Source organism: Choloepus didactylus, chromosome 10 (assembly GCF_015220235.1).
Source record: "Choloepus didactylus isolate mChoDid1 chromosome 10, mChoDid1.pri, whole genome shotgun sequence".
In the NCBI taxonomy this organism is placed as follows: Eukaryota; Metazoa; Chordata; class Mammalia; order Pilosa; family Megalonychidae; genus Choloepus; species Choloepus didactylus.
In genome coordinates, this window is record NC_051316.1 from 95,694,585 (window position 1) to 95,719,522 (window position 24,938).

A 24,938-nucleotide genomic window follows, 5' to 3' on the forward strand; every position below is an offset into this window, starting at 1 on the left:
TTTAAGTTGGTCTTACAATTTGCAAATTTAGATTTTTAAAAAGTGTATTAAGAGACATTTTGTTAGTTTTTAATGACATCTAAGGCTCTGGACAAACTTTTGCTTGTTCTAACTGCTGTCTCACAGATTTATGAAATGAAAGAAGTGAATATAACAAAAATCTGGTTATTAAAAAAATCTAGTTGTTAAAAATCTGGCTACTAAAAACAAAACAAAACAAAACTTTCCATCTAAGTAGCAGACACATCAACAAGTCAGGAGAATGTGAGCTCCAAAGACAAAGAGACCCAGGCTCAAGATCTGGCCCTTTGTTGTCCTAGGTCTGTGACCTCATGGCATTCACTTGACTTTTCTGAGTTTCTGTTTTCTAATCTATGAAAAACGGGATAATTTTCTCCTTACGGTGTTACTTTAAGTGTAAGGATCAAATGAGGTCACATAATGATGGTGCAACTATTACTTTACTCTCAGCTTCACCACCATTTCAAAGTTCCTTTCTGACAGGTCACACATTTAATGCCCCAGCCAGGTTCTTGGTGGGGTTTCTGCTTTCCCTGCACTGGCTGGTTCAAGCTGGGGAGTAAGAAAGTATACCAACATTTAATCATGAAAGCAAAAAGTTTATTCATATTTGAAACTACATATAACTACCACAAGGAAGACTTTTTCAATCCAGGGTGTAATCCAGTTAGAAAGGAACACGAAACATTTTTAATACATTAGAATCACCGCCACAAATTGTTTTCATGACTTAATCAGTTTCAGAATCGCATACAATACAAAAAGAGAAAGGAGAGGAGTCCCCATTACACAGGGTGAAATATACAGTACTGAATACTGAAATCTGAATGCATCACAATTAGTTGCCGCTTTTTTTTTGCATGAATTGGTAACAAGATGAAGAACATTCAAAATGTTTCTCAGTATTTACAACAGTTTTACCCATCCTGTGTTAAATTAAGACCCAATGTTTCCACTCTCAGTTTTTAAAAGTTGCAAATGCAACCCTGGTTTTTCTTTTAAAAGATTACAATGTACATTACATTTTATGAAGGGAAACAAAGAATTAATTACAAGATGCAAAAAAAAAAAAAAAAGAGAGAGAGAGACAAACTACAGAGTATTGTTCAGAGGTAGTAAGTGAGCACTCTAAGCTACAGACATGTTGAAATTCTATTGGTTTGTATGAGTTCGCATGAGGTAATAAAGCTGTGTTTTGATTGGTGAGATGTATAAATACTCTTTTGCTACACTATATACAACACTCCATAGAGCAGGGCCTTTTGTAAATGCCCAGAGGATGTAGCAAACCTTGACAAGTCTGTGCAGCATCCAGCGCACACCATAAAACCCCAGACAGATCTCGGTTTCACCTCTATCAGCAGCAAGTATCATCATCTCTCAGAACAATCTGGATCCATAATTTCATTATTGAGCAGACTCCAGGCATTGGTGCTCTCAGAGAGAGAAAAGATGCTACCAGTCTCTGATCTAATTACAACAAGAGATCACAACACAAATGTGAGGAGGAAGATTCTTAAACACAACCATCATTAACAGAGATTGCCAAGCAGCTCTTTTATTCCAACTCCATTAGTGATATGAAAGAAAGACAAAGTCTGCCATGGAAAACACGCCAGAAGTTAAATTTAGGTGAGGTGAATCTTTGCATCTGCTTTAACAATTGAGGTTTAACTTTAGCATATATTATACTTTTTACCCTTAAGGCCAAGTAATTGGCAACTGTGAAACCATTAATGTAAAATATTGATAATAAATTATGATAAAATAGCTACAGGACTGTTAACAATGTTAAATCTTGGCCTAATTGGATAAAGTGCTTTTTTTTTTTTTAACATTGTGTGTTTTTAAGTATAAATACAAATGATTATGATTCCTTAAAAAACAGATTTACCAAGTTCTCTAATAAGACAAGGTTTTACAGTAAAGCTGTAGATGGTGGGCTACAAAAACGCTTTCCTTTTCCTCCTATTGCTCTGAATGCACTCAATGCATGTCAGCTCAGGGAAAAGTGTTGCCAGAGATTAGTTAGAGGTATCAGAGTGCACACTTCCTGGGCCTTCTGTAGGAGAAGTCACAGAAGATGGAGTTGTTGCATCCTGCCAGCCTCCATTAGTCTGAAAGGAGAAACACGGTTCAAAGGGTGCATGTCTATATATTAATTAATTCTACTTCCAAATTTAAAACACCTGAATGACAACATGAGAGCAAAGACGCATTAGCAAAATGTACTTTCTAAACCCACTCTGGCAGGAGTTTGAAGCATGTGTTAAAGTGGGATTAAATGCATACAAAACAAATCCACCCCACCAAGTGAAGACTTGGAAATTAGTCAGCATGCAGAAGAAGGGTTTCAGACAGTCCCAGGTTGGCACAAAGCTCAGCCTTTCATTTGTTGATAAAAATAAAATGACTCAAAAAAATCTTTAAAGAAGGAAGTACTGGTGAAGCCCAATGCAATCTCAACAAAACCTTGAGCTCCATGAAGCATAAACTTCAACCCAGCTTAATTCTCATTTCCATAGAGAAGTTGCCAACCCCTTTTCCATACATGACTGACAGCCAGCTACTATAACCCTTGGAAAATGGAGGCCAGAATTTCCCTCCAAATAGGATCTTCCTTAATAAAAATGCATGAATTGTGGAGAAGCACGGAGTATTCAAATCTGTATTCCAATTAGCTATAACTGGAGCTCCCATTTGGGACGTACCTACCACTTTTCACATGCCTTCCTGCCTCAGACCTGCATCAGCAATAACCGTACTCAGAAACAAATTTGCCTTATGTCTTGGCCTATAGAGGCAATTGCTGAAATCAATGTCTGATCAGATTTCTGCTGTGGCAGACAGCTTGTCGCTACATATTTTTATGTCAGTCAAGAAGAGGGAGGCGCTGGGCTTGTGAGCTGGGAAACACTGAGTGGAAGCGACGGGGCAGGACTTTCTGGAGAGAAGGAAAGGGTGAGCTGGGCTACTTCCCAGCGCTTGTTGCAGAGACCAGCCTTTGCCGCTATGCTGCCCCCAGACCCAGACCTCCCACACCAAGGTCAGTGTGGGTCAGTCAGGCTCCTCACCCATTTCCTATCCCCACCACCTCCAGCACATCCATCTGCAACTTCTTCTGAGGTCCATCCAAAACTTCTTTCAAGCCCAAGACACCAGGCTGTTGAGAACTGTCTAGCTTCCCCACCCAGCCTAGATACAGTTTTTAGATAAGTTTTGTGCTGGGAATTGTTTTTAAATCCCATGATCCTTGTTCTTAGATAATTTCCTGTTTTCTGATTCACTGGATATTTCTGCATATAAAGGACCTTTCTTCCCTCCCTCTAGGATGACAGGGAAGGGGGGGAGGGGGAGGAGGACACCAAACAACCCCACACGGAAGACCAGAACCAAACATTAAGGAATTTTCCAAGCTTGAGGCCTACCAAATTCAGATTGGGGGGTGGGAGGTGGGGGAGGGATTAAAAAAGAAAGACAAGAAAGCATTTTAAAGCATCTTGCTGTACAGGATTGGATGAGAGATCCATGTGTGCTTGTGTGGACCATAAGAAATCTTCTTTTCTATCTAAATGGTAAGCTGTTTTCCCCTCTCAGGTATGAAAATCTACTTAAAAAAAGAAAAACTCTTACAGAGATACAAGTCTAAAGATATTCCATCTGAAGTAAACATCATTCCTCTTTTATCCAAATTTATAAACAACAAATGTACAATATTTTTACCCAGCATGGCAGCTGGAGGGGAGGTTGTCAGCAAGCATTCTTTTTTTTTTCAAAATAAATTAATCCTTACTCTGGTGGTTTGAGATTATGCACTGTATTATACAACAGCGCCTTATCAAGCCTCATCAGTGAAGATGGAATTCATGTCTGTAAAATGCTGCAGGCAATCACAGTTTCATATTTTATCATGTTGATAAGGATATCGCAATTCTCTGAAGCATTTCAAAACACTTAAATGAAAAAGGAGAAATGCAACAAAAAGGCTTTTTATATGGTTTGTTGTGGGTTATTATGAGTTATTTATAAACCCAAAAAGAAAGATTTGACATTTCAAATGTAAAAGATTTGAGTATTTAATGGTCCTTTTTTCCCTTTACAATGGAACATCCTTAATCACTTTAAATCATTAATATTTACTCCCACAGCAAGCCAAGGCCCTACCTAAAAAGGGAAAATTTTGACCATTTTCTTCCTGACTCTACTATCATGTGTTGGGCAGTTCATTCCTCCCTAGGTCTGGAATCCCATATTCTAGCCACCACTACACCCAGCTCCACCATGATGACCCAAGGACCACTGCCCCCATCCCTCTTCCATTTTCTATCAGTGTAAGGATGGGGAAAATTAGGTAAAGTTTTAATGAATTGGTTGCAAAAGTTAACCTTAATTCTTCTACATAGTTAATTAAAAATTGACAGGCCATTAAAAATGCTGACCATGTTTTACCAATCCCTCATGGACAATGCTGCAATATGCTTTTAAGAACAGAATTCTTCCTTTAGCTTTGTTTGTTGCTCTGTCTGAAGCCATCAAAGGTTATCACCTTCACCTGAGCTGTGTTTGGGAATTTTTTCTGCTGCATGATTCTAAGTTAAGTGACCTGTTTCATCATCTTTCTGGAACACAACATGACCAGTAGGAAATGACATCTTAATGGGTCGATGCTGAAATCCCTGTTGATGAAAGTATGCCACTCATTCTTGGGCATCTCTGATGACTTCTAAGGGCATCTTGGTAATGTCAAGCATTTAGGTTAATAAAATAAAAGTGAAGCAGAGATGCTGCCTTCCTACCTGCCAATACCAAACTAGATGAAGAGCCAAGTCAAAAGGCCATCGATTTATTTGTTAGTCACTCTATTTACCTGACACTGTTCCTACAGCTCTTTGAATCTGGCTCCCCAGAGTACTCACATTTAAATTATGTGGACTGTACAGTGAATTTCCTCCAAGGCTATCACTGTAACCTCCCGTCTGATTGATAACATGACGGAGGGTATCCACCTAGAAATGAGATGAAACAAAAATTCATCATTCCAAATCTATTAAAACATCATCACTTACAAAAGGAAACAATTTGAATTATGTGTGCCACAAGGATTTAGCATCTTCAATAAAAGACAAATTTATCAATCAAATGTGACTGGCAGAATTTCAACAATTCCTTGCATATTTAAACCTGTACATCTTTGTTTCTCATGCCAGCCAAACAAATAACATCTTCATGGCAATGCAAACATTTCATCTACAGCAACCAAATGTTCGTGGCTGAGGGTGAAAACCTACTTAAAATTTGTATACTGGAGCGCGCTCTCTCTCTCTCTCTCTCTCTCACAAACACACACACATGCACACACATCTATATGCATAAAAACAATTAGTTGTTCTCAATTATTAGGATGAGAAAAAGAGTTGAACCTGGAATATACTTAAAGAACTCAGGTTTTTGTATTCTTGTTTAAAAACATATAGAAATGAAAGAGAAATATGTTCTTAAATCATACACACACTTGCATACGCAACTTTTCTCTCCTATTTTGTTAAAAAAGTTATATGCACCCAACCCCTCTCCATGAGCTCAAGCCAGAGCCGAATGCATTCACAAAGTTTATTAGGTTTGAATCATTAAAAGTCACTGTTCATTTGACTTCTCATTTTAAATGGTGGAGCAGATGGGTGACATTTGGAAGCACCCAGCACAGGTTCTGCACGATGTGCAGACCACTTCCATGGAGTCAGAGTAAGGAGTTTTGATCCCAAACCCTACCCTGCTAGAAAGGCCCCAGTTGGGGCATTTCTCCTACCTGTGATTGCACATTGGCTCCGACTTGGGACCCTTGGTAAGAATCCCCATTCAGACTCTGCATGTTCATGAACATGTCCCCAGAATTTGGGAGGTTAAAAGAACCAGAAGAACCTGGAAAGGAAAGAGTTAAGTAGCTGAATAACAGAGAGCTACACACATAATCCTCAAAGACCTAGAGACAGGGAAAGGAGAAAAGGTACAGAAGGCAAAGGTTGTGCATAAAATAAAGCATTTCCAGATCTATGAGGATGGAGAATAACTCCAAAAAGTTAGGTTCTATGATGGGTTTTGCATCTAGGAGAGTCCTATCAATGGGAAGCCCAAATAAGAAACAGACACAATTCAAAATAAAGAGAAAAATAACCAGCAACCGGCCTGGAACCTTCCCCTTGTTTCCATTTATCTCTAGGACTTGGTTATCATTTAAACATCAACTTCATCAACAGAGAAGTGTTTTTCTTACCCTCTTTCTCAGCCTGTTCTACCTTACTTCCCTTTCACCTGTTTCCATGTTCTATTAAAAAGAACTGGGGCATGAGTGGGGAATGGTGGTGGTAGTGGTGGTGGTCAACAAACCCCAAACCCTTCACATTTCAAAACTTTTAACGATACATTAAAAAGGTCTCCTTAGAAAGGCCTCTTGAATTGCTACTCAAGAGCCTGTGTTTGGACTAGCTGCACATTTTTCACTATTAAATTTAAGTTCCCTGTAATTTTAAGATGTTTCTAAATCCATCAAAAATGTCACATAAAATTTGGCCAAAATGTACTGTATTTGGAGCCACGAGTATTGCATCCATGTATTAAGTACCATATCCCCAACAGCTAACCACCTTCTAAACCTAAAAAGTCAGTGCTGCTTGACAGATGCCAAAGAAATGCTAAAAAGGAAAACAAGAGTGGAGTTTACAGCTACATTAGGTACCAAGCGACTGCTGTACTCAAATCCAACCTTCCAGCTTCATCATGAAGAGCAACAGGTAAATTTCCCTGCTATTTCATTCTCTGATAGACCACTATTGACTTTAAAGCAATATGTGGGACAGTAAAACTAAAACAATCAAATCATTATTGATAGCACTTTGCCTGATTGCTGAATTAAAAACTACTATTAAACAAAAAAGTTCCATAATCCATCAGTAAAGAATGGCGCTCTCACTGTGGAATGATGGGTTCATAGGGTCTGGCCATCCATTCATTCACCCAACCCAAGAACAAGCCTGCATTTTAACACAAAAGGACATTCTTCCTTTATAAATCCAATGTGTCCTTTGTATGGTTCTTGTTTCCTGGACTGTGGGACAGGGCTTTGTGGCATAAGGCTGCCTGGGCTAAGTAGGGAGCAAGCACCCAATACGCACCAGAATTTGGCGTGGTGGGCGAATTGGTCTGGTTGTTCTGCACTGCTGCAGCTACTGCATGTGCGGCTGTCACGGCTGTCTTTGCAGCATAGAGGTTGGCTTCCTCCTGAAACTTGCCAATATTCTTCTTGTACCTGATTCGTTTGTTGCCAAACCAGTTGGATACCTACAATTTGCAGGGGGGCATGGATGTGAAGGGGAAGAGAAGTCAAAGGGCAAAAAAAAAAGTCAAATTTCCAATAATAACTGTGAGACACTCAGGGCAAACCTAAGGAGACACTCAATTCTTAGACTGTAATCTCACATCCTGTGGATAATGCACTTCCAAAAAGCAACAATTAAGGCCTTACAAGGAATGGTATTACAGTTCACTTTCTTTTTTGGCAACTTTTGACAAACCTTTTGGAATAACACCACATGCTGGCGTTAGCCATAGTAACACTGAAATGGCTGACAGCACTGCTCATAAAGAAACATTCAATTGGTAAATACCAATTAGTATATAAATGATCAGGTCCCCCAAAAGGAGACATTTTTAAAGTTAGTTAAATAATAAATACTCAAGAAATAATGCCATTCTTCTTTTTGGATCTGGAACAACTTTAGCAGCTGTGTAGTAAAATCATGTTTGATCTGCTGAAAAAGAGTAACATCAATTAATAGTGGGTGAAAAATCCCTTTGTTTCTTGACTTAGAAGGTACCGTATGTCTGCTAATATGGCTGCTCAAGCTGTGTCAGTTAACACATGGGAAGTTCACAACTTGAAAACTCAAAAGTAATTCCAATAAGGTCAAATACAAATGCAGAGGAGCAGCTCTAATTTCATCACATGGAATACAAATTTTTGGGGTGAGGGTGGGGGGGATTACTTATGATGTCACAGCCAGTGCAAACAGAAGAGATTTCTGAAGGTGACCTTGGCAACAGGCAGATTTCATCACATTTCATAGCAAAACTTGAACCCAACACTCATTTCTCATAGTTATATTACATGTTCAGAAACCTATAATTGTGCTATATAAAGAAACTAAAACCCACACAGCAATTTATAAGAAGGTCTCCACTAGATAAAACGATCTATCTCTCTTTTGTTAAAGCAGCAGTTAAAAATATTTTTCACTAATTTCTTAATAATCTGTCAAAGGGGCATGTTGCTGTGGTGTCAGGCTGGGTAGGTCACTGTTCGACTCTGAAGTTATTATCCCCTAACAGCTATTCAGAGCTAATAAATAATTTCAGCAAAGTGGCAGGGTACAATTTTAATGAATGATCCAGAGAAGAAGTTAAGAAAACAATTCCATTTACAATAGCATGGAAAAGAGTAAAGTATGTAGGAATAAAGTTAACCAAAGATAAAAGATGTGCACACTGAAACTACAAAACACTGCTCAAAGAAATTAAAGAAGATCTAAACAAATGGCAAGACATTCTATGTTCATGGATTGGAAGATGTTTTACTCAAAGCAATATACATATTCAATGCAATCCATATTGATAATCCAGCAGCCTTTTTTGCTGAAACAGAAAAACCGATCTTCAAATTTATACAGAACTGCAAGGGTCCCTGAATATCCAAAACAATACCAAAAAAGAAGAATAGGGTTGGAAGACTCACACTTCCAGATCTCAAATTGTGTTACAAAGCAACAGTAATCAAAACAGTGTGGTACCAGTACAAAGACAGAAAAATAGAACCGTGGAGCAGAATTGAAAATCCAGAAATAGACCCATTTATCTATGGACAACTGATTTTTTTATTTTTTAATGCAATTTTATTGAGATATAATCACATAACATACAATTATTCAAAGTGTACAATCAGTTGTTCACAGCACCATCATACAGTTGTGCTTTCATCACCAGGATCAATTTTTGAACTTTTTCCTTATTCCAAAATAAAAATAAAAGCAAAAAAGGACACCTAAATCTTTCCATCCCCTCCATCCCACTCTAATCTTCATCTAATTTTTGTCCCCATTTTCCCACTCATCTGTCCATATACTGGATAAAGGGAGTGTGAGCCACAAGTTTTCACAGTACAGAGCTACACTACGCAATCTACATAGTTATACAATTGTCTTCAAGAATCCAGGTCACTGGGTTGCAGTTTGACAGCTTCCGGTATTTCCCTCTAGCCATACCAACACACTCAAGACTAAAAGGTGATATCTATATAGCTCACAGGAATACCCTCCAGAGTGACCTCTCGACTCCATTTGAAATCTCTCAGCCACTAGAACCCTACTTTGCTTCATCTCTCTTCCCCATTGTGGTCAAGAAGATCTTCTCAATTCCACAGTGCTGGGTCCAGGAGTCACCTCCCGCGTTGCCAGGGGGATTCACATCCCTGGGAGTCACGTCCCATGTAGGGGAGAAGGTAGTGAGTTCACTTGCCAAGTGGGCATATAGAGAGAAGGGGCCACATCTGAGCAACAAAGAGGCTCTCTGCAGGGGAAACGGACTCCTGGACACAATTATAAGTGGGCTTAGCCTCTCCCTTGCAGCAACTAGCCTCACAGGGGAAGGCCTCTAGATCGAGGGCTTGGCTCACTAAATTGGCAATCCTCAATGTTTGTGGGAAAATTAGCAATAGCCCAGGTGAGGAAGTCCAACACTTCCACATTTCTCCCCAGCTCCTTGCGGGGGTGGTGGTGGGTGAGGTAATGGCCAACTGATTTTTGACAAGGATGCTAAGAACATGCCATGAGGAAAAAACAGTGTCTTTAACAAATGGTGTTGGGGAAACTAGATATCCACATGTAGAATAATGAAGTTAGACCCCTACCATCACACAACAGTCAAAAATCAATTAAAAATGGATCAAGGATCTAAATATTAAGTGTCAAAACTATAAAACTCTTAGAAGATGACACGGGGCAAATCATGACCTGGGATTTGGCAATGGATTCTCAGATATGACACCAAAAGCACAAGCAACAAAAGACACAACAGATAATTTTGATTTCATCAAAAATTAAAAACTTTTGTGCATCGAAGAAAATTATCAAGAAAGTGAAAAGATAACCTACCAGATTGGAGAAAATAGTTTCAAATTATTATGATAAGAGTTTAATATCCAGAATATATAAAGAACTTACATAATGCCACAATAAAACAACAAAAAGACAAACAACTCACTTAACAAATAGGCAAAGGACATGAATAGACATTTCTCCAAAGAAGATATACAAATGGCCAAAAAAATACTTGAAAAGATGCTCAGCATCATTCGTTATTAGGAAAATACAAATTAAAACCACAATGAGATGCCACTGCATACCCACAAGGATGGCTGTTATTTAAAAAATGGAAAATAATAAGTGTTGGAGAGGATGCAGAGATATTAAAACTCTAGCACATTGTATGTGGGAATGTAAAATGGTACAGCTACTGAGGAAAGCAATATGGCAGCTCCTCAAAAAGTTAAGTACAGAATTACCATATGATCTGGCAATCCCACTTAAAGAGAATGAAAATGGGGTTGCAGACTGATACTTGCACACCAGTGTTTATAGCAGCACTATTTACAATAGCCCAAAGCTGGAAAAACTCAAGTTGTTCGATGAACGAACAAACAAAATGTTACGTATACACAATGGAATACTATTCAGCCATAAGAAAAATGATGTTATGAGACATGCTGCAACATGGAAGAACCTCGAAAACATTATGCTCAGTGAAATAAGAAAGGCACATAAGGACTAAAATTATACGATATCACTTATAAGAGATGACCACAAATGGCAAACTTGCAGAAACGGAAAGCAGATTAGAGGCTTATCGGGGGCAGGTGGGAAGTGGGGGTTACGCAGGGTAGGGGAGTGTTTGTTCCTAAAAATAAAAAAGGTGGCCTAGTCAAACAACTTTGAAGTGAGAAGCAACCAATCAAAACCAGACAGTTTGACACAAGACTTCTTACTCTTAACATCTATCTTGTACTAAGAATCAATACTATTTTTCATAAAAGGAAAAAATTTTAATTTTGGAAATTTGTTTTCTCTCTTGTTCTATAAGTACCTACACAACATCCTTGATTTTGCCTCCAACTTGGTTCTCATAGTCTAAAATATTTACTATTTGATTCTTTACAGAAAAAGTTTGCCAACTCCTTGTATATACAGTCGAACAATTGTCAAAACTCATTGAACTGAATGCATAAGAACTGTGCATTTTATGAATGAAATTATACCTCAATAAAAATAAAAATTCATTATAAAATAATAAAATATGATCTTTAATTCTATTTTTGCTGACACTACAAGTCCTGCATTCAAGGAGAAACAAGCCATCTTTCCGATACGGCAGCAGTTGGTGTGGTAGATTGAATTACATAACACAATTCTGATAAATTCTTAATCTTAATCCATGTCCCATACAATGGTGTGAACCCATTGTAAACAGAATCTCTTGAAAGTGTTATTTTAAGTCAAGGTGTGGCCCAACTGAATGAGGCTGTGCCTTAATCCAGGCCTTATAAAGATAAAGAAACTGGAAGCCAGAGTAAGAGAAAGGAGGAGCTGTAAACCAACAGAACTGGGAAGAGAAAAGAAGAGGATATCGCCATGTAATGTGAGGCAGGGATACAAGCCAAGGAACTCCAAGGATCATTGGCAGCCAGCACCAGAATGTTACATATTTTGGGGGGAAAGCATTACCTTGCTTGATGTCTCAATGTTGGACTTCTAACCTCAAAACAGTGAGTGAATAAATTCCCATTGTTTAAGCCAATCCAACGTGCAGTATTTGTCACAGCAGCCTGTCAAACTAAGACAATTAAATAGATTTCTTTAATATCCACCCTCTTCTCCTCCTCTTCAGTGAGGTCACTAACATGCCAGCTTTAAGTTAAGTCTGTCATGAGACACAGAAACACAGAAACAGATTTAGCTACCTTTTACTGAATGTCAGCTCTGGGTTTCATGCAGTGCCCTCAATGATCACAATTAACCCATTGAGCAATCTTGTAAAGTAGAGATTATTAGCTTCACTTTACAGATGGGGAAAATGAGGCTCAGGAGAGATTAAAGGATCAGTCTAATGGTATAAAGCCAGGAGTGGAACCAGGAATGAAACTTAATTCTCCTGACTCAAACATGTCTCCCTTTTCAACTAACCCTATCACTTCACAAAGAGTCTTAGGAGAAAATGGGTTGCTCATATTGGAAAATGTAATAATGAAGGGAGAGAAAACCAATTTTAATAAATACTTTAAGGGAGAAATGAGCATCATTCCATGGTCAAAGACTCCCTAAAACAGAATATGACTTTGAGAAACTGGTGACTTAAAAAATTCATTTCTAAAGAAATGACCATCTATACAATTTTCTATTTTTGATACACTAATGCCTGTTTTATGTTTAGTAAAACAAATTATTGTTAAATCAAATTATATACCTCTTACTAGTTTCTAAAAAAATGCATTTTTGATGATAAAATTGCATGTAACTGAACTAAAAAAGAAAAGAGGAGCCATCTTAAGAAACCAGTGTTCCTACACTGGTAGCTCTCAGAGGAACCTAATTTCACAAAACACAGAAAGCAGGGTATAGCACAAACCCAGGAAAAGAACATTAGAAAATGACTGATACTTGTAAAATAAGCAAATGACAACAAAAAATATATGTTAATTTTTATTTTCAAAGATGATGAACACAGAAGGGTTGGGGTGAAACAATATAATGGAGAAAAGGTACAATTTCTCAACTAGCTTATCTTTCTGATACTGTGTTCCAAAGCTGCCTTATTCCTTCTCTTTCTGTCCCATCTCCTCTGTGACTTGATGCCATCAATTTTACTTTGTTCTACGACATTTTAAAAATCTTCCATGCTCCAAAAAATGATCAAGTTTTCCCCAATATAAAAAAACTCGTCTTCCCTTGACCTTGCTGCCTCCTCTTACTTTTAGTGGCTGCCAGACTTCTTGAAAGAGTGCACTATTCTTGTTCTCTTGGCTATCTCACTAGACCCTTATTCTTGAACTCTTAGCACTCTGTTTTCTACTTTCACTCCTTTATGAAAACACTCACAGGGCAATTCTCCTGTCCTAAATCCAATGACCTTTTCTCTCTTCTCAACTTGTATGACTTCTCAGCAGTGTCTGATAGTCATAACTACCATACCTCCTTCTTAAAACTCTTTGCATAGTTTCTGATTCTCCTTTAACAGCTGCTCCTTCCCTAACACACCAAGGGGTGTGTGTGTGTGTGTTCTCCAAGAGTGGTTCTTGGCCTTCTTTCCTTTCTCCTTGAACAATCTTATCTATATTTATGACTTCAATCATCATCTCTGTGTGGATAACACCCATATCTCCATCTCTATCCCAAATTTTTAAGACATTTCCATATGTAAGTTCTGTCACAACCTCCAACTCAATGTCTAAAATGGAACTCATGTGCCCTCTAATTCTGCACTGTCCTCTCTATTTTCTCTCTTTTTTTTTTCATGGCATCCCTACCTCCAGTGATATGGTACCTCACAAAGTACCTGGTTCCACTGTTGATAGTTTCAGTGGATATACAATTCTTTTTATTCTGAACTAAAATCTGGTTCACTTTCAATTCCATTCATTAGTGTTAGTTCTAACATACAGACTATCACAATATTAGTTTATTTTCCCCTACGTGACAGCACACAGAGAACTAAAACTGTTAACTACACCCCCCTCCTAGTGTCTTACTTTCTCAAATAACGGTATTATCATCTACTCAATTACTCAAGATAGAAATCTCAACAACTCCTTTACCTCCAAATTTAGTAATTTTCTTTACTTCCTCTTGCCTGTTTAAAAGTTCTGGGGCCCTCAAAACCTCCAACCTTGTGGGGACTAACCCAATATGCCATCAGCCTTCCCTGTTCTCCCTTCCTTGAGGTCCCTATGCTTGAGGAGGCTGTGTATTAACAGTTGTGTAGAATGTGGTAGCAGGAAGAAGAGTAAGGAGACTACAAGGATTAGGAGGCAATGAAGGACTGAGCCAGACAGAGCAGTAGGAATGGAGACGGCAGACACTGTGGAGGAGGAAAAGACAGAATGTGACTACTGATTAGCTGTGGAAGTCAGTGGAGAGGGAGAGTCAGAGATGATGCTGATGTGGAGGGTTTAGGCCTAGAAGAGGGTAGAGACAGATGCTCTGGGAGGCATTTCTGCACTAGGCAAGGTCAGTCTCAGTGACCACTAAGTCCATTTCTACACCAGAATTATGTGATTCTAAAAACATAGAACTTCTGAATCAAAATGGGAAAAAAAAAATAAGAACATCTGTTTTGATTATATTTGTTAAAGCAAGTTCTCTTAGGACTACCTCACCTTCACAATGCACAGAACCTCAGGTCAGGAGGCAGATCAGGAGAGTTGACTTGCAAATAGCTCCTTTATTATATAATACTACTATAACTTGCCTGAATAAAACCATTAGGACTTCAGAAGAGTTAAATATTGAATATTTCTATAGTGCAAAGGAGATATTCCTGGCTGAGAGAGAATTTGGCATTTCTTAAGCATAATTAATGAAAATTCCCCAAATTTAAATTTAGCAAAAAAGGCCCAGCTTAGAATTCTCCTCTTCTAAACAATTCTCTGTTGGATTCCATACTTTGTAGTTAATATTACCTTGACAATCAAAGAAGCTATAATACATTAATGAAACCTAGCTTGGAAAATCAGATTACAGCTTTATTAACAGTTTCATAATTGAGAAATCTCTGTACCATAGATAGTCTCATTTCTAGATATGTAAGAATCTTCTGTTTATGCATACCCCTGGACCAATCAAACAACAGTCATCACTAATAAAGGTTTATTTAATTCTCATAGTAAAATTTTAATATCACCAGCAGCCTGGAGAAGCTTTAGCAAGTGGATTTGCTTGACATCGGATCGTTTCTATTTTGCTAGTCCCAATACTTCTTAATCTTTAATATCAAGGCAATTAAAATTAATGGCCACTCATCCAAAGCTACTGTGGGCAATGTTTCCTTGACATCAATTGTTTGATGATATTACCTAGAGGTTAAACTAACAAGCAAGGTTTAATTGGAAGCAATGAAAGAAGCAGTGATCATACGTTATGTTTAACCTGCATAACCATGTCTAAATGAATATCTAAAAATGTTAAACTATTTCTCAAATTAAAATATGCACATCACGTTCTGCTATCACAGATTTGGCTATTGTAGCAACCAGCTATAAGGACTATACAGTTACAACTGAAATTGGCATAATTAATGTATAAATTGACACCTAAATTCAGGAATTTTTGTCACCTTGTAAAAACATATGGATATAATTAATTGCAAAAGAATCCCTACCTCACCCAGTAGAGAGTACCAAAAACTACAGATCACATACTACACAGTACCTACAATGGGGGAGGGTTGTACACACAAGGCTTTAAGTACAGCAGAGCCTGCTACATCTTTGAGTTGGTGTGGTCTGTACATTGGTCCCAGAGCAGAAACAGAGGCAGGAAATTGGTGGAGGGAAGAGGTCCTATGCTTCTCTTTTTTTTTTTTTCCAGTTTTACTGAGATATATTCATATATCATATAATCATCCATGGTTACAATCAACTGTTCACAGTACCATCATATAGTGTGCATTCATCATCCAATGTATTTTTTTTTAACATTTTCCTTATACCAGAAAAAGCAAGAATAAGAATAAAAAATAAAAGTAAAAAAGAACACCCAATCATTCCCCTTCTTCCACTCTATTTTTCACCCAGTTTTTGTCCCCATTTTTCTATTCATCCATCCATACAGTGGTTAAAGGGAGTGTGATCCACAAGGCTTTCACAATCACACTTTCATCCCTTGTAAGCTACACTGTCATACAATCATCTTCAAGAGTCAAGGCTACTGGGTTGCAGTTTGATAGTTTCAGCTATTCCAGTGCATTAAAACCTAAAAACGGTTATCTATATAGTGCATAAGAATGCCCACCAGAGTGACCTCTGGACTCCATTTGGAATCTCTCAGCCACTGAAACTTTATTTCATTTCATTTCACATCCCCCTTTTGGTCAAGAAGACATTCTTAATCCCACGAGGTCAGGTCCAGATTCTTCCTCGGGAGTCATATCCTGCGTTGCCAGGGGATTTACACCCCTGGGAGTCAGATCCCACATAGGGGGGAGGGCAGTGAGGTCACCTGCCGAGTTGGCTTAGCTGGAGAGAGGGCCACATTTGAGCAACAAAGAGGTACTCAGGGGGAGATTCTCAGGCACAACTACAAGCAGGTTTAGCCTCTCCTTTGCAGTAATGACTATACTTCTCTTTTGAGCCACATGACAAGGATTCATGACTCTGGATTGTGTGGAAGGCCAAGGGCCAGGCAAGAATTTTAAGATCAATTAACAATGGAAATAAAAGCACAAGTACTGTCCTTCTTCATTGCTATCAGCCCACAGACTGTCAGTCTTTGGTAATGAGTGCAATGAACAGTGAACATTTTGCAGACTAATGATTTTCCTGAACCCTTCTGCCAGGCAAAGCAGCATCCAGAAATGCTTCCAGTCTCTCCCATATACTATAGCCCCTTTCCCCCTATCCAGTTCAGCTGCTATGGTCAATACTGTACTTGGTGCTTTAAGGAGATGAAAAAATAAATGCTTGACCTCTGCCTGCCTAGAATTTACAATCTCATTATGAAAACAATATTTAGCAAACAATGCAGGATGGTAGATGATCACACGCTGAGCTGTACATTGAGTTGTACAGTATAGATTCTAGGTATAGCAGAGATTTGGAGGAAGAGAAGTACTGTTCTAGTTTGCCAATGCCGCTGGAATGCAAAACACCAGAGATGGATTGGCTTTAATAAAAGGGGGTTTATTTGGTTACACAGTTACAGTCTTAAGGCCATAAAGTGTCCAAGGTAACACATCAGCAATTGGGTACCTTTACTGGAGGATGGCCAATGGTGTCCAGAAAGCCTCTGTTAGCTGGGAAGGCACGTGGCTGGCATCTGCTCCGAAGTTCTGGTTTCAAAATGGCTTTCTCCCAGGATGTTCCTCTCTAGGCCGCAGTTCCTCAAAAGTGTCACTCTTAGTTGCACTTGGGATATTTGTCCTCTTGCAGCTTCTCTGGAGCAAAGTCTGCTTTCAACGGCTGTCTTCAAACTGTCTCTCATCTGCAGCTCCTGTGCTTTCTTCAAAGTGTCCCTCTTGGCTATAGCTCCTCTTCAAAATGTCACTCTCAGCTGCACTGAGTTCCTTCTGTTATGTCAGCTCATTTATATGGCTTCACTGATCAACTTAAACCTACCCTGAATGGGTGGAGCAACACCTCCATGGAAATTATCCAATCAGAGTCATCACCCACAGCTGGGTGGGATGCATTCCAAAGAAACACTCAAAGAATTACAGTCTAATCAACACGGATAATGTCTGCCCACACAAGATTACATCAAAGATAATGGCATTTGGGGGACATAATACATTCAAACTGGCACAAGTACCGTAAGATCTGGAAAATCAGAGGAGACTTCTAAGGTAAGGTGGATCTTGAATGGAATCTCCGCTTCAATTCAATTCAATTCAATTCAATTCAATTCAATTCAATTCAATTCAATCACACTATTATTGAGACTCCATGTTCTAGAGAGACAAACCTCCAGAAGCTTATGGTGTCACAAGCTGCTGACTCCCTCTCCCCTGGACTCCCTGTTTTTTTTAAAGTGAAAGAGGAGGAGAATCTCATTCTACAGAGAAAGAGGGACAGAGAAGCAAGGAATGTTTCTGGAAGAAGTGGCATCTGAGTAAGGAACATTTCTATTGGGGAGGAGATGCAGCAGGAGAGAGAAGGCATTGGTGCCTGGGGATGGGCAAGAGCAAAGGCACCTGAAGGACTGGCAGGCTATGGCTAAGGAAGATGACAGTGGAAAGTGCTCCAGGCAAGGGAAAATGTGAAAGGGAATGCTGCATGCTATCTCAGTCCCCAAGGGCTCATTGTATTACTGCTGAGTGGAGGGGACCGTGCCTGAGATTCACAGGAAGTACAGTGGGGAACTGGTCCCATTGAGGACTCCTGGGGTCAGTGAGGCAGCACTACCACCCAGATGCCTGCCCTGTGTCAGCAGTTTGCAGATGTTTTTGCTCAAATACTCCCTAAAGTAATTTTGAAAAGTCATGTATTATTTCACACATTTTCCCCCTTGCACATTAAGTTGGCATCTACAGTTTTTCATTATACCTATAGAATTGTAAACAATTATTTCAGCATGTCATAAATGTTGTCATTTAAAAATAAAATTGTAACACTATTCTTTAAAATGTGTCCAACCAAATATAAATAGCACAGCAATTTGATATCCATTATCCATGTTGAAAATACATAAACAAACTCTACTTTAACAGTCCGAAATTTTACACTCTTTCTTTTGGTTTTGAAAGTGTATTTCCATTTCATTTCTCTCCTACATTATCCTAATGCAATATGCTTTTATGCTCCACACAAAATATATATGCAAGGAAATTTTAAATTGTTTTTATTTACTGTAATTATAAGCCTCTATATGTTTACTATTTCCTTCTGGGTTAAGCTATCATTACAGTTAGTCAAGATTGATCAAAGCAATACAAACACTTATACTGATAAATACATATTGACCATAAAAAGTCCAGTTTTATCAGACATGCATTTCCTAATCAGATAGGTAGAAGTCATGAAGTGCTGATAAAAAGGAGGCTTTGTTATCACCAGTATTCTACATAATCCTTTTCTGGGTACCACAGAGGTTCTCACACTTTGGGGCAATGAACCACAGTATCCTGTGGGAGTATTTTTCACTTTCAAAAAAATGGGAAAAGGACAAGTGGGAAAGGGATGGAGAGAAAAAGACAACCCATATGATGCCTCCATAAAAGTGACTTTCTTAGGCAGATCAATTTTACGAAGGAGTGTACACACAGAAGGGAAGCTGGACAGTGAAAATCTTCAAATTATCTATTCCCAAGCACCCTTTGGAAAATCTTTGTGGAGTGTGTATACTAGGTTGAAGAAGGCTGCCTTAAGTGATCAGGATACTCTGATTACACTTTAACTTCTCTGTGTAAACACAATGGGGAGGGAGCCTTGCAGGAGCTGGGTGGAAGCCCCACAGACACAGATGGGACATGCCTAGAGAAGACCTTTAGCTATAAAAACTGGGCTCGATCAGACAATCACTTGCATGTGTCAAAATGATCTTTGGATCTTGACAAAAAAAAAAAAAAAAAAAATTGTCAACTTCACAAAATCAAAAACATTCTGATTAAAGAAATAAACCTAGCAGGGTACATAAAATTTACTTATTCATTAGCATATCCTTTCTGAAAAGTAAGCCAGCAAATATGTACATATTCTTTGACCCAGTATTACTAAGAATTTATCTTAAGGATATACTTAAAGATATATGCACAGAGATATTCACTACAGTCCTACTTAAAATAGCAAAGGGAAAACAAAGATTAATTGATTAATGGCACACCTGCATAACGGAATATATCATTGATTAAAAATCATTCTGAGGATGAATATTCATTTACTTGAGGAAATATAATACATTGTAAAGAAGAGGAAAGACTACTTTTTTCTTTGCACGCAACATGAGATTTTAAAAAAATCCCATACTTAACATACACAAGTGCACACATTACACACATACTTATAGGAAAAAAGTACTAGGACATTACATTCCAATAAATGGTTATCTTTTAGGGTGTGTTTGTATGTAATTTCTATTTTTGTGCTTTTCTATGTAAAGTTTTCAATTACTTCCCAAATTTCTTCAATTAAGCAAGCATTTGTTTTTTTTTTTTAATTAGAAAAATATACCCTTTAATAAAAAAGGAAGGAATCTGCTTTTTAAAAAAGTCACTTGGAAGTCATTTAGCAATCTTTATAAGTGCCAAGCATTGTACTTGACCACAAAGCTACAGGAGTGAATTATCTCATTCCGTACTCTACCTGGAAGAAGTAGTTGGCAGATGAGAGAATTCTTAAAATATTTAGAATCAGACACTTTGTAAATCTGAAGCCATTAAAATATTCCAAACTGCTTTGCATTTAAGAAAAACTCCATGTTCAATATAAAAAGCTACACCATCTACAATGTTTCTACAATCACTGAAAGCCAATTTATTAGATTTAATTGTATTTTACATCTCAAATTCTATCACTACATGTATTTGTCATGCTAATAACAATGTTAAATAAAAGAGAACAATTATTACTTAAAGATTTAATCTTCAAGGGGCAGAACTGCAGAAATTTGTAGTTCATTCTTAGTTTTGTTTCCTTGCATAAACTGCATTAGGGAGAAGAGTCAGCACTTGTCTGAAAAAAGATGCAGATGATACTAAGACATCATCATTGAAATTAACAAACTGAAAATCTATGAAGCACTAACCTTAAAAAAATTTGCCATTATGTTTCCCCATGTTTACCTGTGATGCATATTTTATGTACTGTGCCTAATTAAATGTAGCAGATTATGAAGTGATAAAATGCTAAGTTATATATAATGACACAAGCAGCATATTTACATGGTAAAAAATTTTATCTCTAATAAATAGTTTTTCCCTAATCAATATGTTTGTATCCCCAGTATGTGATTCCATTTGAAATAAGCGATAGAAGCCAGACACTGTTCAATTTTTAAAGTTAATGGTGTTAATAAACCCTAAGTCTTACTCTATGCCTTCCAACCCAAGGGTACGCATTCAGTAATGTTTATATAAGGACAGAAAGGCAGTACAAACTATGGATAATCACACTGTGAGCATTCCCTTGAGAACTCAGAGGGTAGTCACAGAATGGCTTGGGAGCCAAAAAGACCTATTTATGAATCTCAACTCTATGATTTCCTGGCTGTGTTACCTTAGGCAAGTCACGTCATCTAAGGTTCTCCTTTCCTCATCTACAAGATGGGATGATGACCTACTCCTCATAGGGTTGTTGTAAACATTAAATGAGAAAACATTAAATGAGAAAATGCATAGGAACGGGCCTGGGACGTACCAGGCACCAGTAAATGTTAGTTCTCCCTTTCCTTAAAACAAACAAGCAAAAGCTACAACAAAACCCTCTAAATGTCCATGACATACAAGCCATGTTTGCTTCCTGTCACCCTTTTCACAGGAGAAGGAGACCCTGGGAGAGCCAGTCCATGCAATGGGGATTAGGTAGCCATGAGAGAAGGGAAAAGGGGGTGCTCCTCTGCACATCTAAGCATAACAAACTTTCCTCCCAGAGAAGAGTAACACTCAGATTGAGAACTCCTGTCTGCCACATACCTGCTAGGCTACCATTCTGTATGAATACCTGACAGTCCTACCTGCACCTTGTTCCTTCTTGTCCTTCCTCATCCCTGCCCCGACACAGCCAGATACACGGTGGAACATTTCATTGGACCTAGAATTTGTAGGAAATCCAGGTTTGAATCCCAGTTGGGCCTATTTTTATAACAGCTTATTAAGAGTGAGCTATTGTACCAGGTACTTCTCATGCATTATTTCATTTAAGCCTCACAATAACTCAGTTTTAAAGTAGTGAAAACTGAGGTCAGAAAGTTTATGTAACTTGTCTGAGGTCACAGTCTTTCAGATGCTTTTACCATGAGGCATTATCTAACACAACCCATTTTTCCTTAATACTCTTGGTAAAATTTTTAAAAATTAATCTTTAATGAGTTTTACTTCTTTTCCATTTAATTAAATGGCTAGGACTACAAAAGAATATGTTCTACATTTTTCAGGGCAAAATATCTCAGCTCATTTATGATTAAAATGTGGTCCGTTTTTTTTTTTTCTTTTTTGGAAAACATGTTCCAAATTCTTAACAACTGATGTGAAAACCAACATTTGGGACAGAATCCATTTATAATGGGAGAACTAAACAAATAGCAATTCAGTTTCCATAGTATTTGAAATAATTTAAAACAGAATCACTTGTCACATAGTTTTTCTTTTTTTTAATTTGAGGCCATGAAAAAATTTTATTGCCATCATCTGCTGACACCCTTACAGTTTGGCTGTGGCCTTTCTACTCTATGCCTGATAGACTGGTAACTGCTGGTGACATTCACAAAGAGGCTCATCTGCAGAAGTATATAAAACGCCAGCCTCGCAGCCACCGTACACAGAAAACAAATGACACCATTCATCTCCCTAAAACACATGTTGAGGGGTGTAGTTCTACATTACCCACAGCAACATATTCAGTTAAAGATTAGTTTTCTTTAAAATTACTTCTCTCATTTAATAAATAAATAAATAAAACTGGGTTAGGCATATAACTCAACAGTTCTCCTTCATAGGCTCTATAGAAAGCCTCTTCAACAAATTTCTACACACTAGCATTACAACTGTGGACCTGCCTCCCACCAGCTGCCTTGAAAGGTGGAACCATCACACAAACAACAGATCGGCACCCCAGAATTAAAATTCATGAGCATTCTTTAAATAATAATGAACCAGATTATTTTTCCTGAGAAGTGTCATGTAAATTTAATTTCTATAAATTAAAATATTAAAATTCATTCAGAATCTTATGTAAATTAATCATATAGTCATGCCTTTCATTTAATGAAAACCCTTATTAATTCAAACAACATGCTCTAGCAAATATACAACTAGTCCTCCTTTCTTTTTAAAAATCCAGAAAATCTCACTGAATTTGTTTAAAATGGAAATACCTATCACTGGGGATTGACTCATGTACCCCACAAAAGACATATTCAAGTCTTAAGCCCTGGTCCTGTGGGTGGGAACCCATTTGTAAATAGGAACTTTGAAGATATTATTAAAGTGTGGACTCACTTATGAATAGATCTTCAAAGATCCAATATGGATGAGGCCAAATTGAATCAGGATGGGCCTTAATCCACATGACTGGAAACCTTATAAGGAGAGGAAATCTAGACAAAGACACAGATGACTGAGCAGAAGCCAGTAGAAGCCAAAAGTCAGTAGAAATCAGGGAAGACACAAGGATAGCACCAGGTAACAGAGGTTCGCTGGAATGCTACAGACTGAGGGAGAAAGCATGACTTGTCAATAGCTTGATATTGGACTTCTATCCTCCAAAATTTTGAGACAATAAATTCCTATAGTTGAAGCTGAATCATTGTGTGGTATTTATCACAGCAGCCCTGGAAAACTTAAGACACCCATTCTCAAAAGGTATATTAATTACTCTTTCAATATCAATTAATTCTTAAGAAAAATGAATCACATGCATTTTTGGAGTAAAGACTACACCAAGGGTAGATCTTTTGAGAGACTAAGACCCACCCTTGGCTCTTAACTTTCATGGATAATGTGAAAACCTGGGGGCTTCAGGCTAGCACAGTGGTTTGCCAGAGGCCAGAACCTCTATTTTCTTTTTCTTTTGGATTGTTTGTAAGACTTGAGATGCACAACACACAGCAAGAAAACTCTTGTACAATGGATGATAAACCTTTATCAAGAATTCATGACATGCCAGGCTCCATACTAGGCATTCTATATATATAATCTCATTTACTCCTCAAACCTCTTTGGAAGTTATTGTCCTCATTTTATAGATTAAGAAATGGAAACATGGATGAAATTATTTGCTCAAGGCCACACTGCTACTTAACAGTGGTAGAGCAGTGTGTGAAGGACATTTCTGCACCTGCCTACACTGAATTGTATTGTCCCAATTTCTCAAAATACGTAATTTGAAGGGACAGCACTGCTGCCTGTATGGAATACAAGTAACTCACATAAGTTTTGGTCTAGAATCTGGTACACACGCAGGGCAAAGGTTTAAATACATAACTTTAGGAAGACAGGAAAGGGAAAAGGAAACCATTCATACTACTTTAGAATTTCTCTCCCTTGATCTTTGACACCAGTCACCTGACAAGGTCCCAGTAGAGGGAACTCAATTAATCCTTTCACCATTTCCACTCATAGGCACTGAGCTCTCCTAGCACAAGTTCCAGGTCATTGGTTGGTTCTGTCAATGATTTCACTACTGACTCATATCTGGCCAGATCATTCATCCAACACATGTTTAATGAGTGTCCCACAGGCATTGGGTTCCCCTAAAGCAATCCCTGGCTCTTTCCATTACCTTCAACCTGCCAGATGCAATCTTATACTCACCCTCATCCTGTCCATGATCATGCACATTTTTGTAATAACAATATTTACAAGCACATATAGAGGACTTCTTATGTGTTAAGCACTATTCTAAGCACTCTATATAACATTAACTCTTTAAATTTTTATAAAATCCAATGAAGTAGGCCTACTATTTCCCCTATTTTACAGATGAGGAAACTGAGGCACAAAGAATTGAAGTAACTTGCCCAAAGACAGCAGGCATTTGAACCCAGGTGGTTTGATTCCAGAATCCATCTTCATCCACTTCACACTTTCATTTGGACTTCCCAATTTTCACTTAAAATTGTACCTGTTTCATTCCATTTCTAAGAAGTTAATGTTCAATCATTTGTCATTAATGACTAAAAATATTCCAAATATTGATCAGTTAATAAGCTTGGTTAATCAACAATGGTTCCTTGATATAATGGAATACCATGTACCTATTACTAAGAATGAGATGGATCCATGAGCTAATACTGAAAAATTTCCAAAATATATCATGAAGTTTGGAAAAACAAACAAACAAACAAACAAAAGTAATACATATAGCATGGTTCACTATGAATTCTGAAAAGTACAAGTACATTAATAAACATTTCATAAAGAATATACATGACACCATTAATTTCCTTTGAGGA

At 37.9% G+C, this 24,938-nt stretch overlaps 1 protein-coding gene across 2 annotated transcripts in view; it reads right to left on the reverse strand.

The window, feature by feature from the left end:
* Positions 1-663: 663 nt before the first annotated feature.
* The window catches only part of PBX3 (PBX homeobox 3), a 314,870-nt gene continuing 290,595 nt past the window's right edge, over positions 664-24,938 (reverse strand). Inside the window, exons 6-9 of one of the 2 annotated variants that reach the window (XM_037797350.1) lie at positions 7,191-7,356; positions 5,828-5,940; positions 4,938-5,027; positions 664-2,138 (exon numbers count right to left, since the gene is read on the reverse strand). In XM_037797350.1, coding sequence (XP_037653278.1) covers positions 2,046-2,138; positions 4,938-5,027; positions 5,828-5,940; positions 7,191-7,356 — 462 coding nt within the window. In that variant the 3' untranslated portion in view covers positions 664-2,045. The remainder of the gene's footprint in view (positions 2,139-4,937; positions 5,028-5,827; positions 5,941-7,190; positions 7,357-24,938) is intronic. The other variant, XM_037797351.1, reaches the window with a different exon arrangement.